The 16,233-nt window shown below is 45.8% G+C and overlaps 4 protein-coding genes across 8 annotated transcripts in view; 1 reads left to right on the plus strand and 3 right to left on the minus strand.

Annotated features, from left to right (window-relative positions):
• LOC135334791 (CUB and sushi domain-containing protein 1-like) overlaps nt 1-16,233 on the minus strand; it is a 42,311-nt gene that overhangs the window by 12,834 nt on the left and 13,244 nt on the right. The window contains exons 1-17 of one of the 4 annotated variants that reach the window (XM_064530117.1): nt 6,040-6,259; nt 5,963-5,992; nt 5,807-5,912; nt 5,724-5,752; nt 4,081-4,186; nt 3,637-4,005; nt 3,405-3,587; nt 3,160-3,345; nt 2,913-3,101; nt 2,672-2,857; nt 2,425-2,613; nt 2,181-2,369; nt 1,937-2,122; nt 1,690-1,881; nt 1,446-1,631; nt 1,205-1,375; nt 838-1,149 (exon numbers count right to left, since the gene is read on the minus strand). In XM_064530117.1, the coding sequence (XP_064386187.1) occupies nt 838-1,149; nt 1,205-1,375; nt 1,446-1,631; nt 1,690-1,881; nt 1,937-2,122; nt 2,181-2,369; nt 2,425-2,613; nt 2,672-2,857; nt 2,913-3,101; nt 3,160-3,345; nt 3,405-3,587; nt 3,637-4,005; nt 4,081-4,159 (2,617 nt within the window). In that variant the 5' untranslated portion in view covers nt 4,160-4,186; nt 5,724-5,752; nt 5,807-5,912; nt 5,963-5,992; nt 6,040-6,259. Of the gene's footprint in view, nt 1-113; nt 430-643; nt 789-837; nt 1,150-1,204; nt 1,376-1,445; nt 1,632-1,689; nt 1,882-1,936; nt 2,123-2,180; nt 2,370-2,424; nt 2,614-2,671; nt 2,858-2,912; nt 3,102-3,159; nt 3,346-3,404; nt 3,588-3,636; nt 4,006-4,080; nt 4,735-5,723; nt 5,753-5,806; nt 5,913-5,962; nt 5,993-6,039; nt 6,260-16,233 lie in introns of those variants that run through there. The other 3 variants (XM_064530116.1, XM_064530115.1, XM_064530114.1) reach the window with 3 other exon arrangements.
• Nucleotides 1-16,233, minus strand: part of LOC135334817 (complement receptor type 1-like) — a 47,375-nt gene that overhangs the window by 9,979 nt on the left and 21,163 nt on the right. The gene's annotated exons all lie outside the window — the stretch shown is intronic.
• LOC135334822 (uncharacterized) lies at nt 7,469-11,692 on the plus strand. Of its 2 annotated transcripts, none has more exons than XM_064530165.1 (12): nt 7,469-7,674; nt 7,934-7,976; nt 8,042-8,215; nt 8,361-8,445; nt 8,748-8,927; nt 8,978-9,078; nt 9,180-9,297; nt 9,344-9,562; nt 9,689-9,844; nt 10,026-10,178; nt 10,741-11,107; nt 11,451-11,692. In XM_064530165.1, the coding sequence occupies exons 1-11, from the start codon at nt 7,512-7,514 to the stop codon at nt 10,864-10,866; spliced, it is 1,518 nt and encodes a 505-aa protein (XP_064386235.1). In that variant the 5' UTR covers nt 7,469-7,511; the 3' UTR covers nt 10,867-11,107; nt 11,451-11,692. The 2 variants fall into 2 exon arrangements, with proteins under 2 accessions (XP_064386235.1, XP_064386236.1); XM_064530166.1 differs by having other exon boundaries at nt 7,475-7,674; nt 8,748-8,924.
• LOC135334854 (P-selectin-like) lies at nt 11,690-13,470 on the minus strand. The gene is made up of 6 exons (XM_064530216.1): nt 13,366-13,470; nt 13,131-13,310; nt 12,891-13,079; nt 12,650-12,829; nt 12,091-12,590; nt 11,690-11,971 (listed from the first exon to the last, which is right to left on the minus strand). Exons 3-5 carry the CDS (start codon nt 13,042-13,044, stop codon nt 12,484-12,486), a joined length of 441 nt encoding a protein of 146 aa, XP_064386286.1. The 5' UTR covers nt 13,045-13,079; nt 13,131-13,310; nt 13,366-13,470; the 3' UTR covers nt 11,690-11,971; nt 12,091-12,483.

Genomic DNA, 16,233 nt, shown 5'->3' on the forward strand with positions numbered 1-16,233 from the left:
GAATTGTTCTATTAATAATCTTTACCCACTAGTGGTTCATTCCTGGTCCAAGTTCTCTCTGACATACGACGTAACATTTTATAATATAGCTTTAACACTTATACTAAAAGCCAGAAGGGGTGGGCGATAAGGTCATATAACATTCAGCATTAATTATGACAGCTCGTACAATACTAGTTCACATTTGCATCAGCTAAAAAACACAAACTCTAAAAAACCACCTACTCTACTAAGTTCAGTTATTGTAATTCCTCCAGCAACTGGAGCCTCACGCCCACTCACATCGAGTAGGCATTGTTCTGTGAGAAGCCGTAGTCACCTTTGACCTCTCTGGAGGCTGGGATATCCTCATACGTGGCAGGGACGGTCTCGTAGATAGCAGCTGCACTTTGACCCTGGTCAGTAAGGGGGATATCTTGAGTAACAGTCCTGTGCATGAGAAGAGATCATGTCAACTAGATAAAACTGACTAGAGCCTCACTGTTACTATAATCTAGAGGAAGTTTCCACATTTTAGAAGCCCTCAGGGCTTAGTACATGTATAGAACCCTCACTGTCCACAACCAGCCCTTGGGCTTCTAAGTCACGTATAGACACTTCCTAACTAATGACACCCATCACAAACCACTTTAAACTAACTCACACTTTCCCTCCTCTCTTGTACCGGAGCACTAGGTAGGTCACTATCACTGCAGTTACTGCAATCACCACCACTACCAGGGCCACCGCTCCTCCCACCACAGCAACAGTGTTGTCACTCTGACAGAGAGAGCTCTCATCAGTAGAGGCTGTAATGGAATGCATGAGACAATTAACCCACAAGCTGTTAGTACCAACCTAACACAATGCATGCTGTGCTCATCCCTCCACTGGTGGGCACCACACAACAGTAGACACCACCAGGAGCAGTAGCAGTTCCACTCATCATCAGACTGACGCTCATCTGACCTCTGCTAACATACAACGCTCCATCCTCCATAACAACAGAGCCGTTAGGATAGTACCAATCTCCAGTGTTCCCCTCACAGCAGCCAGCATGGTCAGTATGACAGACGAGGCCACTCCCCTCTCCCACGGAGGACAAGGGGATCTCAGAGAGCCCAGATAAGTAGTTGGTGGAGGAGAGGGACAAGTACACAGGGGGAGGAACTAGGGGGGGTCGTGATGATTAGGAGTCATAATAATAATAATAATGGCCACTTACTCTGACAAGACGGTGAGCTGCTCCAGTTGCCAGTACTCAAACATGTGATGGTTTCAGAGCCAATCAGAATGTATCCAGTGCCACAAGTGTAGATCGCCTCTCCTCCGATCATTGTGCTGGTTGGTTGTCCGGGAGATCCGTTGGTAATAGAGGAAGGAGGGCCACAGGAAACTATAACCAAGGATATTTATGTAACTGTACTAAACGAACACCAACAGTATACAAAGTCCATTTCACTCACTTAGACAAGTTGGAGCAAACCCACTCCACACTCCATCACTCCCACAAGTCCTGGTGGTGCCTCCATTGAGAGTGTACCCAGTGTCACAGGTGAAGGTGGCCACAGTGTCCACTGGTCTCAGACTAGCAGTCCCCATATTGTAGCTGATCATTCCATTGGCTGGTACAGTGAGGTCAGAACAGGTGGCTGTGTTTACATAATTATATCAACAACAACTGTTACGATATTATATAGTGGAACTCACATTGACATGTTGGAGGTGACCCATTCCAGATCCCTCCACTCACACAGGTCCTGGTAGTGTTCCCTCCAGTGAGAGTGTAGCCAGGGTTGCAGGAGTGCATGGCACTAGAGCCGAGAGGTCTGCTGTTAGTGGATCCTCCATCACTGTACATAATCATCCCATTGGTCAGTGAGGGTAGGTCAGGGCAGTTAGCTGTATGGGAGACAATACACTCAACAAACAATAGTACAAAGTCCATTTCACTCACTTTGACAAGTTGGAGCAAACCCACTCCACACTCCATCACTCCCACAAGTCCTGGTGGTGCCTCCATTGAGAGTGTACCCAGTGTCACAGGTGAAGGTGGCCATAGTGTCCACTGGTCTCAGACTAGCAGTCCCCATATTGTAGCTGATCATTCCATTGGCTGGTACAGTGAGGTCAGAACAGGTGGCTGTGTTCACATAATTATATCAACAACAACTGTTACGATATTATATAGTGGAACTCACATTGACATGTTGGAGGTGACCCAGTCCAGATCCCTCCACTCATACAGACCCTGGTAGTGTCCCCTCCAGTGAGAGTGTAGCCAGGGTTGCAGGAGTGCACAGCACTAGAGCTGAAAGGTCTGTTGTCAGGGGATCCATCACTGTACACAATCATCCCATTGGTCAGTGAGGGTAGGTCAGGGCAGTTAGCTGTATGGGAGACAATACACTCAACAAACAATAGTACAAAGTCCATTTCACTCACTTTGACAAGTTGGAGCTGACCCACTCCACACTCCATCACTCCCACAAGTCCTGGTGGTAGTACCTCCATTGAGAGTGTAGCCAGTGGTACAGGTGTAGGTGGCCACAGTATCCACTGGTCTCAGACTAGCAGTCCCCATATTGTAGCCGATCACTCCATTGGCTGGTACAGTGAGGTCAGAACATGTGGCTGTGTTCACATAATTATATCAACAACAACTGTTACGATATTATATAGTGGAACTCACATTGACATGTTGGAGGTGACCCATTCCAGCCTCCACTCATACAGACCCTGGTAGTGTCCCCTCCAGTGAGAGTGTAGCCAGGGTTGCAGGAGTGCACAGCACTAGAGCTGAAAGGTCTGTTGTCAGGGGATCCATCACTGTACACAATCATCCCATTGGTCAGTGAGGGTAGGTCAGGGCAGTTAGCTGTATGGGAGACAATACACTCAACAAACAATAGTACAAAGTCCATTTCACTCACTTTGACAAGTTGGAGCTGACCCACTCCACACTCCATCACTCCCACAAGTCATGGTGGTAGTACCTCCATTGAGAGTGTAGCCAGTGGTACAGGTGTAGGTGGCCACAGTATCCACTGGTCTCAGACTAGCAGTCCCCATATTGTAGCCGATCACTCCATTGGCTGGTACAGTGAGGTCAGAACAGGTGGCTGTGTTCACATAATTATATCAACAACAACTGTTACGATATTATATAGTGGAACTCACATTGACATGTTGGAGGTGACCCATTCCAGATCCCTCCACTCACACAGATCCTGGTACTGCCTCCAGTGAGAGTGTAGCCAGAGTTGCAAGAGTGCATGGCACTAGAGCCGAGAGGTCTGTTGTCAGTGGATCCAGCATTGTACACAATCATCCCATTTGTCAGTGAGGGTAAGTCAGGGCAGTCAGCTGTATGGGAGATGATACACTCAACAAACAAACAGTACAAAGTCCATTAATTTACTTACACTGACAAGTTGGAGGTGACCCACTCCACACTCCACTCCCACAAGTCCTGGTGGTGCCTCCACTGAGAGTGTAGCCAGTGTTACAGGTGTGAGTGGCCACAGTGTCATCACTACGTGATTCGTCAGAATAGGAGATGACTCCATTGGTGAGTGTAGGGAGGGACAGACACACTGGTGATACCACTGCGTACAGACAATATTGGATAAGGTAATCATTGTACAATCCACTCACCCAGGTTAGCACAGAGGGTCATATCTCCTCCAGTAGTTGGTACAGTACAACAGTAGGACCCGGTTGGAGTGACGGGGTTGGTAGTCTCTCTACGAGCCAGTCTGATGACCTGAGGTTCCCCCCTTACAATGTAGAACTGTTGTCCAGCAGTCGCTGAGGCACCATTTTGCAGTATCACACTCCCATCAGGAAACGTCCACTGTCCCAGTGCTCCATTACCATTGTTGTCACTACTTCTACAGCAGGTAATGAGGTCAGTGTGACAGGTGAGAGAAGGGAGACCACCAGTAGCATTCTCTCCAATGGCAGTGATGAGGATCTCAGTATTGTCAGTAGTGATGCTAGGACCAGATCCCAGAGTCAGGTACACTGTTCAGTGATGCAAGGTTTACTAATATAGCTATGCAACCAAGTTCATAGCTCATACTCCACTACTAGTGTTACCTTGCTGTCCCCAGCAGGTGGGCACAACACACAGCAAAAGCAGCAGAAGCTGAAAACCTTGAGTCTCCATTGTTTGCATCTTGGCTAGCCTCGATTCCAGGCCAATCTTTACAAAATGGTATTTTGAGTGATTGTGCATACAAAGCAACTAAAATAAAGCAGGCAGCCAAAATTTCGCGTTGAAATACCTTTTCTTTCTTGCACAATAGCAGCCGTAAACTCTCACCACAACTATGCGCTTGCATGCAATATTTCCACTCTAAACAAAGCACACTTCAAAGTTAAATTTCAAAACTATTGCTGAAGCATAGATAAAGGAATTTTGTGCTGCAATTTTACACTTCAAGGTAAGTAATTTAGAGCAGAATTGAACCAATAATATTGTATTTAGTTGTCAAAGCCTGGTGTATTTTTACAACTACAACCAAAAATTGTTTTGATGCTGTCAAAATGGAAATGTCAGTGCATTTGCTTTCCTCACCGTATTTTTGTGAAGTAGATTGGTGCATGTATCTATGAAAGGAGAATCGTCCCATGTAACCACCAAACTACATCTGATGTATTTTTAGTTTTTGTTAACGTAAAACTATTGCTGGTGAATTGAACCCACTCACGGGAACGTAAAACTATTGCTGGTGAATTGAACCCACTCACGGGAACGCAAAACTATTGCTGGTGACCACTCACGGGAATGCAAAACTATTGCTAGTGAATTGAACCCACTCACGGGATCTTTCAATTCCAAATTGGCAAATACTTTTATCTCTCGAATATCAACTTTGATGATACCATTTGAAAGGTCTTTTTCTAAGCTTTCAGAAAAACTTAAATATTTTTAATTTTCGATCCACAGAATTCAAGTTATGGCAGCTGAAAGATTCCCAAAATCATTAATTAAACGGAGGGGGGGGGGGGGGGTGTCTTTCAACAGCCATAACTTCAGTATAATGAAATAGTTTTGCGTTCCCGTGAGTGGGTTCAATTCCAAATACTTTTATCTCTCAAATATCAACTTTGATGGTACCATTTGAAAGATTTCTTTCAGAAAAAAAAACATTTTTTTATTTTCGATCCACAGTTATGGCAGGTGAAAGATTCCCAAATCATTAATTTACGGAGGGGGGGGTGTCTTTCAATAGCCAGTATAATGAAATAGTTTTGCGTTCCCGTGAGTGGGTTCAATTCACCAGCAATAGTTTGCGTTCCCATGAGTGGGTTCAGCAATAGTTTTGCGTTCCCGTGAGTGGGTTCAATTCCAAATTGTTAAATACTTTTATCTCTCGAATATCAACTTTGTCATTTGAAAGGTCTCTTTTTAAGCTTTCAGAAAAACATAACATTTTTTTATTTTCGATCCACAGAATTCAAGTTATGGCAGCTGAAAGATTCCCAAAATCATTAATTAACGGAGGGGGGGGTGTCTTTTAACAGCCATAACTTCAGTAAAGTTGATCCGATGTCAACATTTTTATAATTTTCTGAAAGCTTAGAAAATTACCTTTCAAACGATGTGTTTTAATCCAAAATTTCATTGGGGCCCTAATTTGTCATTTTACGGCCTCGGACCATGGGCTATATATAATCCACAAACACACTACCGTATACCTCGCTTGCGCATGCGCACCGAGGCATAACAAACTCACATTTCTCCTATAGGCCTCCTCTGTTGTACCTGAGCAATACATTTGTACATGCACACATTGATAATCATTTCTGCTTGTCTTACCTCCAGAAGTAGACCCCGACAATGATACCCACCACAATGACAGCGGTTAGAATGAGTAACACAATGACTATACCTGCCACCACACCTCCTGTGTTGTCAGTGCTAGCTGTGGGGAGGTTGCTAGTACATGGTCAATAAAGGAGACAATTAACTCACTTGGAGGAGAGGTAGTGATGACTTCAGTCACTGAAACACAGCATATAATAAAGTGATGGATGCACAGACCCACTTACCTAACTCCACACAGAATGTCACATCTACTCCAGTATTATCAGGAATCACACAGCAGTAGGAGCCAGTGAGCTCGAGGCCTGACACAGACCCTCAATGAAGGAGTCTGAGTGCACCTGTATCTCCAACACTGTACAGTAGATCAGTGTCTGAATCAGTAATGTCCGGACTCCTAGTGACAGCTGTTCCATTTGGTAGTAGCCAATCTCCTAATCCATCGCCACTATATATTGGGATTATCTTGTCCTGTACAGCAAATAGTTGAGTCAGTTCTGCAAGTCAATGCTGTCTCAGTGGTATCTCCGATGGTGTCTATGGCAACCTGTGAGTTCATAACAGCATAGTTGGTGGTTCCTATGGAGACGTAGACAGGAGGTACTGTGGGGGTGGGGGATTGTAAGTCTGTTAGAGTTCATTGTACTAGCTTACATTGACAGGTTGGAGCTGTTCCACTCCAGGTCTCATCATTCTGACAAGCTCTGAAACTCCCTCCAGTGAGAGTGTAGCCATTGTCACAAGTGAAGGTAGCAATGGTATAAATAGGTCTGCTGTTATCAGATCCAAAAGTATAGGTAATGCCTCCATTCATTAGTGGTGGTAAATCAGAACAAGCTCCTGAAATAGAACATGCATTTTCAATTTTTCTACTTACGCTGACACACTGTATAGGTCTGAACTACCCCAGATATGCCCATTCTGGTACGAACTGTACAAGAGATACAGAGCTCACCTTGACAAGTTGGAGGTGACCCATCCCAGATCCCACCACTCATACAGAACCTGGTGGTACGTACAGTGAAAGTACCTCCAGTGAGAGTGTAACTAGTGTTACAGGAGTGCACAGCATGAGAGAAGAAAGGTCTGTTGTTATGGGATCCAGCACTGTACATAATCATCCCATTGGTCAGTGAGGGCAAGTCAGGGCAGTCAGCTGTGTGGGAGACGATACACTCAACAGACAAACAGTGCAAAGTTTATTCCACTTACGCTGACACACTGGAGGTGATCCACCCCACACTCCATCACTCCCACAAGTCCTGGTGCTGCCTCCATTGAGAGTGTAGCCAGTGTCACAGGTGTAGGTGGCCACAGTGTTCTCACCCAGTGGTGAGTCAGAGTAGGAGATCACTCCATTGGTGTAGGGAGGGAGGGAGAGGCATAATACTGTGAGAAGGTAATATTGGATACGGTTATCAGGTCAGTACCTATACTCTACCAATAGGATCACTATAACACATTCTAACTGCAAACTTACCAAAACATGCTGCACTAACTCCAACATATCTATTCGACAATCTGACCAAAAAAAGCTAGATCTAGATCACAGGATTACCTTGCTGTCCCCAGCATGTGGACACAAAACACAGAGAAAGCAGCAGAAGCTGAAAACCTTGAGTCTCCATTGTTTGCATCTTGGCTTGCATGACACACACCCAAAACAGTTATCTTCCATTAATGATCTTTACCCACCCACATGGCCTGGCACAGAGCAGCAAGACCTTGGTTCACACTCCCTCTCCTCAGACACCATCACTGTCCTTCACCCGCTGTCCTCCAGGTGGGGTCTCCATGGCAATGTCCTCAGCCCACCACCCTACTATCCCTCATCAGACAATGGTCCCAACACTCCGCTACTGGTGAGACATTGTGAGAATAGTACGGTGGTCCGTAGAATGAGACCCATCCCCTCACACACACACACACACACACACACACACACACATACACACCCACACGCGCACACACACATACACACACACACACACACACATACACACCCACACGCGCACACACACACACACACACACACACACACACACAAACACGCACTCACACACACTCACACACACACACACACACACACACACACACACACACACACACACACACACACAGGCACCTCCACTAGTCAGTACAGGGAACTAAGAGAGCTAGTAAGGTAAGGCTCTGTAGTATGTTGTTCTATTATATGCAATACGTCAATATTCAACTTCTTGCCACCAGTTCTGGACAATATGATAGAGCGCTGGATTTGTGGGAAGAGTCTAAGATGAGTGGTAGCATGGACACGGACAGTTACACCATTGTCATGGCAATGTGTGAGAGGTTGGGTAGCTCGGAGGCTGCACTGGCCCTGAGGGAGGACATGAAGTCACAGGGGCTGGCAATGGAGGACAGGTATTACTACCATAGCAACCAACCTGACATCCGCTGTAATGGATGCATTTGTAGCCCTTTCAAAATAAGCATGTTTGATAGCTTACTTTAATTGGCATAATTACACACAATGTTGGTTGCTTAACTCTGATGCCCCCCTGCACAGATGTTGTCTCCACTTAGTGACCACCCTCATTGCTGATGACAAGGCTGGGGAGGCTGTGGAGGTCATGAGGGGGGAGTGGCTGCAGGTACACACACTAACCACCCACCACACACTCACACTCATCTTGTACCACCCACCACACCCCTCACACTCATCTTGTACCTACTCTAACCACCCACCACACCCCTCACACTCATCTTGTACCTACTCTAACCACCCACCACACCCCTCACACTCATCCTGTACCTACTCTAACCACCCACCACACACTCACACTCATCCTGTACCTACTCTAACCACCCACCACACCCCTCACACTCATCCTGTACCTACTCTAACCACCCACCACACTCATCCTGTACCTACACTAACCACCCACACACACAGACTGGTACGTGCTTCCTACCAGTAGTAGCTAAACAGTTACTAGATAACAAGCATCCTGCACTGGCTCTGGAGGTGTGCTCGCTGACCCCTGACCCCTCCCACCCCCTCCTGTGTGTACAGCTGGAGTGTCTTGGTTCCCTCGGACAAGTGGAGGAAATGCAACAACTCTTGGAGGAGGTGGTCTGGAAAATCAGGAAAAATAATTCACTTATTTATATTCTATTATACAGTCTGTTGGTGTTGAGAGTGATTCGTTGCAAGTGGCCTTTGTTAATGGCTTGTCACTGGCTGGCCTCCACCACAGAGCAATGGAGCATCTCTCTAGTCTCAAGTGAGGGCCACTGATACTAGTGTAATCTTCAGCAACTTAGAGTATGTACTAACTACAGTGTACTGTGTCCTGTACTGCCTCTGCCTGTGTTCCTGTTACAGGTGTATTGCTAGCCCACGGACACTGTGTCTGTTACTAGAGGCCACCAGGAGAGGGGAGGATGTGGGATCAGCTGCTGCTCTGTTCCACACACTCTGGGAGCAAACCTTCACTCTTAAGGTACGTTAATACAGTCCCCCTATAAAAGCTAACATTTCCACTATAGGATCTCTCTGTCCAGTTCCTCCAGACATCAGTGTCAGCTGCTGAAGAGGACAGGAGCTCTTACCTGCTCAGAGCTGCCAATGCTTGTCTCCACCTTCAAGCCCTAGCTCTGAGGGACACTGCATCAGAACACAGTGAAGCTGAAGAGCAGTTCTTGAGTTATGATTTCCCCTCATTCCTTCATCAACAAAGTGTGTATCCCGACCAGCACACATACGCAGTACGTTACCATAGCTACCACTACAAACACTGTTAATTTGTTCCTCATTTAGAGAGGCCAATTTCAATTTTAATGCACTAAAATTATGGAAATTCTTTTTATTGCTAATTATTTTATCCCCCTCAGACATTGTTACTGAGGCTGTGTTTTGATGAGGGGTCTCTAGACACCGCTGATCGTGCCATCAAGTCTCTGTTCCAGTGTGGTTCACCTTTGACCTCCGAGGCCTTTGTCGAGTGGGCGGGACACTGCGGCCCAATCACCCCTCAACAAGCTAACAGGGTAAGCCATACAATACCCCGAGGCTATACAGTCGGCTCTGTAATATTACTTCTGATAACCCAAATTCAACGATTTTCTGATTTTCTAAAGCACTCTTTCTATAATTATAATAATAATCTAATTTGTAATGGGCCATAAGTTCCCATTTTCAATGCTATGCTGTTACAGATTCTTTTCTCAGGTGTTGGGTTTAATTCGTCGTAATTTCCGTGCCCGCTATGATATTCGACTGACACTGGAGGACTATGTGCGGCTGTTGGGGGTGGAGCTTGTGTGTGGAGGGGACCCCAAGCAACTCACACACTCATTCAGCTACATCAGGACCATCAAGAATGTGAGCTATAATTGTATAGTGCATGGTTGGTATAATTATATACGAGGAGGGGATAGTTGGGCATCTTTCAACAGCTATAACTTTAGTACCGTTGATCCAATGTCAAAAATGTTATGATTTTCTGAAAGCTTAGAAAAAGACCTTTCAAATGATGTGTTTCAGTTCGTTGGGGCTGTAATTTGTAATTTTTCGGCCTTGGACCATGGGCTATTATTCATGGTGTGGCCAAATTGGCAAAATGTTTTATCGCTAAATTGGAAACTTTGATGACACATTTGAAATGTATCTTTCTAAGCTTCCAAACAATCGGAAAATCTTTTAAATTGTATCCACGATACTCAAGTTATGGCAGCTGAAAGAGTCGCCAAAAATCGTACTATTCTGAGATTAAACGAAGGGGGGGGGGGGGTAGTTGAGCATCTTTCAGCTGCCATAACTTTAGTATCGTTGATCCAATGTTAAATTTTAGATACGTTTCAAGTGATGTGTTTCAATTTCATTACCCCCCCCCCCTACACACACACACACACACACACACACACACACACACACACACACACAGACAATGTCCAACCAGGGGCTACTCACAGAGACCAGTCACTGGTACCCTATCATCAGTTCCCTAGCAACACTAGGCCCAGTGGGGGGACCCCTGTTCATTACCTATGACATGCGGAGTGGAGCCTAACCTGCACATGTACAAGATCATAGCCAGTGCTGCACAGACCAACAGCACAGCTGCCCACTCGGCAGCAGTGGACTGGTGGAGAATGCTCAACTCTAGAGTGAAGCCAGATGTAGAGTTAATGAACACGCTGATCCGCTGCTGTGAGGTGTGTGGGGAGTGGGAGAGAGGTTTCCTGTTCCTGGGGCTGTTCGAGCAGTGCCAACTATCACCTGACATGGACACCTTTGATGCCCTCTTTAAGGTAGGGCATCTGTTTACTTGCAAGATCCCTAAAAGATATTGTGTTTTTTGGCGCTAATTACTATTAAAAATTAAGTAGTTAATAATTGTGACCTATAATCTAGTCAACCCAGAGGAGGTCCGACATGCGTGCACGAATCACTACAAGTGATATGTCCAGGCCAAATGCACTAGCACTTGCAGTGATTCGTGCACGCATGTCGGACCTCCTCCGTAATCAACCACTGCACATTTGACCAAAATACTAACCCCACCTCACCCACACCCACACACACTCCCCCACCACACACACACACACACACACACACACACACACACACACACACACACACACACCTACACAGATCTGTGATGCTACAAGAGACCATGATCGACTGATTGCTCTGAGCTCACTAGCAGAGACAATACTACCACAGCAACGAGATCATGTGAGAGATGAAGTCCAGAGAATACACAACAATTGGACTCATAATGAACAGCATCATTCAGAGTCAGAATAGTAGCTACACAATGTCGTCATTAATATTAGTGGTTGTGCTTATTTGTGGGATTTTTTCTCATGTTCAACTTGACAGCGTTTTTGAATGAAAAACATTGTGAGAGGGGGAGGGGCTGATGAAGTATGTATAACTGCATGCTCTATCGATCTGAAATACAATTATGTGATAATTCAGTTTAGTTGTCGTATACAGCAGCTGGAGCCTCCCGCCCACTCATAGTCGAGTAGGCATTGTTTTGTGTGTAGCTGTAGTCGCCTTTGACCTCTCCAGAGGCTGAGATCTCCTCATAAGTTACAGGGACGGTCTCGTAGGTAGTGACTGCACTTTGACCCTGGTCAGTAAGGGAGATATCTTGAGTAACAGTCCTGTGTGTGGAGAGAACAATTGTTATAGTATTAGTTATGACAATTAATTTGTACTATGACAATAACAATTGTTTAGTTTTTGTTTACGCTAAACAAACTCAACAGATAACAAAACTCACATTTTCCCTCCTTTTTTATATCGGTGCACTAGGTAGGTCACCATCACTACAATCACTGCAATTACCAGGGCCAACACTCCTCCCACCACTCCTCCCACCACAAGAACAGTGCTGGAGCACTGATAGAGAGGACTCTTATCAGTAGCTGTAATGGAATGCATGAGACAAACCATAAGCTGTTAGTACCAACCTAACACAATACATGCTGTGCTCATCCCTCCACTGGTAGGCACCACACAGCAGTAGACACCACCAGGAGCAGCAGCTGTTCCACTCATCATCAGACTGACACTCATCTGACCTCTGCTAACATACAATGCTCCATTCTCCATAACAACAAAGCCGTTTGGATAGTACCAATCTCCCGTGTTCCCCTCATAGCAGCCAGCAAGGTCAGTATGACAGACGAGGCCACTCCCCTCTCACGGAGAACAGGGGGATCTCAGAGAGCCCAGACAAGTAGTTGGTGGAGAAGAGGGACAAGTACACAGGGGGAGGGACTAGGGGGGGGGTCATGTAAAATACAATAAATGCAAAACTTGAACTGCTGTATACTTACTTTGACAGGAGGATGGTGAGCTGCTCCAGTTTCCAGTACTCAAATATGTGATGGTTTCAGAGCCAATAAGAATGAATCCAGTGTCACAGGTGTAGGTGGCTACAGTGTCCACTGGTCTTGGACTCACCATAGTGTAGCTGATCACTCCATTGGCTGGTACAGTGAGGTCAGAACAGGTGACTGTGTTCACATAATTATATCAACCAAAGTGTTACGATATTATCAGTATAGTGGAACTCACATTGACAGATTGGAGGTGACCCACTCCAGCTCCCTTTAGCCACACAGACCCTGGTAGTGTTTCCTCCAGTGAGAGTGTAGCCAGTGTTGCAGGAGTGCGCAGCACTAGAGCCGAAAGGTCTGTTGTCAGTGGATCCACCACCGTACATGATCATCCCATTCGTCAGTGAGGGTAAGTCAGGGCAGTTAGCTGTATAGGAGACGATACACTCAACAAACAAAGTACAAAGTTCATACTTACGCTGACAATTTGGAGCAAACCCACTCCACACTCCATCACTCCCACAAGTCCTAGTGGTAGTGCCTCCATTGAGAGTGTAGCCAGTGGTACAGGTGTAGGTGGCCACAATACCATCACTTAGTGATGGGCCAGAGTAGGAGACCCCTCTATTGGTGGGGGGAGGGAGGGACAAGCAGACCACTACATGCAAGGAATATATTGTACATATTTATATTATAGCAATCATTATCATCACCTTGCTGTCCCCAGCAGGTGGACACAGCACACAGCAAAAAGCAGCAGAAGCACAACACCTTGAGTCTTGCTCCAACTCTAATTAGCTATATAATAACTATATAATCCTATACTGACAATATGCTATAAGTATTTGTTTGGAAGTTGTTTCATTAATGATCTTTACCCCATGCTGGGCTGCTCCCACAGGTCTAACTATGAAGCTAGTTGCTAATATACACATGATAATTATCATGATGATTAATAATAAAAAAATAGGCATGCATTACAATAGAACAAATGGCCTGGCACAGTAGCTTTTCTGTTAAATGAAATAACTTGTACTAAGCCAGAGGGGGAGGGCCTGATGAAGTACGCACAACGTGCCTGTTACTGCATGAGTCATTATGACAAGGGAGAAAAGCTCGTACAGTAGAAGTAGTACACAAACTAGTGAAATTATTTCACATCTACAACATCTGCATCAACTAAACACTAAGTAAACATGAAGTCATAATGTGATATGTGATAGTTCAGTTCAGTTGTCGTATAATTACTCCAGCAGTTGGAGCCTCACGCCCACTCACAGTCGCCCACTCACAGTCGAGTAGGCATCGTTTTGTGTGTAGCTGTAGTCACCTTTGACCTCTCCGGAGGGTGAGATCTCCTCATAAGTGACAGGGACGGTCTCGTAGGTAGCGGCTGCACTTTGACCCTGGTCAGTAAGGGCGATATCTTGAGTAACAGTCCTGTGTGTGGAATGACAATACTTATAGTATTTATGTAGTAGTAATTATGACAATAGATTAGTCCATATGTATGAAGCTTTGTAGTCTATATGACAATATACAATTGTTGTTTAGTCTTTGTTTACGCTAACAAACTCAACACAAACCACTTTAAACTAACTCACATTTTCCCTCCTCTCTTGTACCGGAGCACTAGGTAAGTCACTATCACTACACCAGTTACTATAGCCATCACTGCTACCAGGGCCACCACTCCTCCCACCACAGCACCAGTGTTGTCACACTGACAGGGAGAGCTCTCATCAGTAGAGGCTGTAATGGATTGTATGAGACAACCCCCACAAGATGTTAGAGTACCAACCTAACACAATACATGCTGTGCTCATCCCTCCACTGGTAGGCACCACACAGCAGTAGACACCACCAGGAGCAGTAGCAGTTCCACTCACCATCAGACTGACACTCATCTGACCTCTGCTAACATACAACGCTCCATCCTCCATAACAACAGAGCCGTTAGGATAGTACCAATCTCCAGTGTTCCCCTCACAGCAGCCAGCAAGGTCAGTATGACAGACGAGGCCACTCCCCTCTCCCACAGAGGACAGGAGGATCTCAGAGAGCCCAGACAAGTACTTGGTGGAGGAGAGGGACAAGTACACAGGAGGGGCTACGCATGGGGGTCATAAAATACAATGCATGCAGAAACTGCCACTTACTCTGACAGGATGGTGAGCTACTCCAGTTTCCAGCACTCAAACATGTGATGGTTTCAGAGCCAATCAAAAGGTATCCAGTATCACAGGTGTAGGTCACCTCTCCTTCGATTATTGTGCTGGTTGGTTGTCCGGGATATCCGTTGGTAATAGAGGGAGGAGGGCCACAGGAAACTGTAACCAAGGATACTTAGTATTTACGTAACTGTACTCGACGAACACAAACAGTACTAGTATACAAAGTCCATTCCACTCACTTTGACAAGTTAGAGCTGACCCACTCCACATTCCATCACTCTCACAAGTCCTGGTGCTGCCTCCAGTGAGAATGTAGCCAGTGGTACAGGTGTAGGTGGCCACAGTGTTCACTGGTCTCAGACTAGCAGTCCCCATATTGTAGCTGATTACTCCATTGGCTGGTACAGTGAGGTCAGAACAGGTGGCTGTGTTCACATAATTATATCAACATCAACTGTTACGATAATTATTATATAGTGGAACTCACATTGACAAGTTGGAGCTGACCCAGTCCAGATCCCTCCACTCACACAGGTCCTGGTAGTGTCCCCTCCAGTGAGAGTGTAGCCAGTGTTGCAAGAGTAGGTAGCAATAGAGGAGAAAGGTCTGTTGCCAGGGGATCCAGCACTGTACATAATCATCCCATTGGTCAGTGAGGATAAGTCAGGGCAGTCAGCTGTATAGGAGACGATACACTCAACAAACAAACAGTACAAAGTCCATTCCACTTACGCTGACAAGATGGAGCTGACCCACTCCACAATCCATCACTCTTACAAGCCCTGGTGCTGCCTCCATTGAGAGTGTATAGCCAGTGTCACAGGTGTAGGTGGCCACAGTACCACCACTCAGTGTTTGGTCAGAGTAGGACATCCCTCCATTGGTGGGGGGAGGGAGGGACATACACATCGATGACACCGATGACACCACTGCGTACAGATGATATTGGATAAGGTGACCATTGTACAATGTACAATCCACTCACCCAGGTTAGCACAGAGGGTCATATCTCCTCCAGTAGTTGGTACAGTACAACAGTAGGACCCGGTGGGAGTGAGGGGGTTGTTAGTTTCTCTACGAGCCAGTCTGATGACCTGAGGTGCCCCCCGTAGAATGTAGAACTGCTGTCCAGCAGTCATTGATCCACCTTCTTGCAGTATCACACTCCCACCAGGATACGTCCACTGTCCTAGTGCTCCCATGCCATTGTTGTCACTACTTCTACAGCAGGTAGTGAGGTCAGTGTTACAGGTGAGAGTTGGGAGACCAACATCCTCTCCAATGTCAGTGATGAGGATCTCAGTATTGTCAGTAGTGATGCTAGAACCAGATCCCAGAGTCAGGTACACTGTTCAGTGATGCAAGGTTACTAATTCAGCTATACAACCTAATTCATAGCTCATACTC

The sequence above is a fragment of the Halichondria panicea genome, chromosome 4 (assembly GCF_963675165.1).
Source record: "Halichondria panicea chromosome 4, odHalPani1.1, whole genome shotgun sequence".
Classification (NCBI taxonomy): domain Eukaryota; kingdom Metazoa; phylum Porifera; class Demospongiae; order Suberitida; family Halichondriidae; genus Halichondria; species Halichondria panicea.

Coding starts and splice junctions, on each gene's coding strand:
- LOC135334822 (XM_064530165.1), top strand. CDS start 7,512: ATGGCCTGGCACAGAGCAGCAAGACCTTGGTTCACACTCCCTCTCCTC. Junction 9,079..9,179: donor GAGCATCTCTCTAGTCTCAA/GTGAGGGCCACT, acceptor TTCCTGTTACAG/GTGTATTGCTAGCCCACGGA. Junction 9,298..9,343: donor AGCAAACCTTCACTCTTAAG/GTACGTTAATAC, acceptor TTTCCACTATAG/GATCTCTCTGTCCAGTTCCT.
- LOC135334854 (XM_064530216.1), bottom strand. CDS start 13,044: ATGATCATGTACGGTGGTGGATCCACTGACAACAGACCTTTCGGCTCT. Junction 12,830..12,890: donor GTCACCTCCAATCTGTCAAT/GTGAGTTCCACT, acceptor ATGTGAACACAG/TCACCTGTTCTGACCTCACT. Junction 12,591..12,649: donor CTCACCATCCTCCTGTCAAA/GTAAGTATACAG, acceptor CCCCCCCCCTAG/TCCCTCCCCCTGTGTACTTG.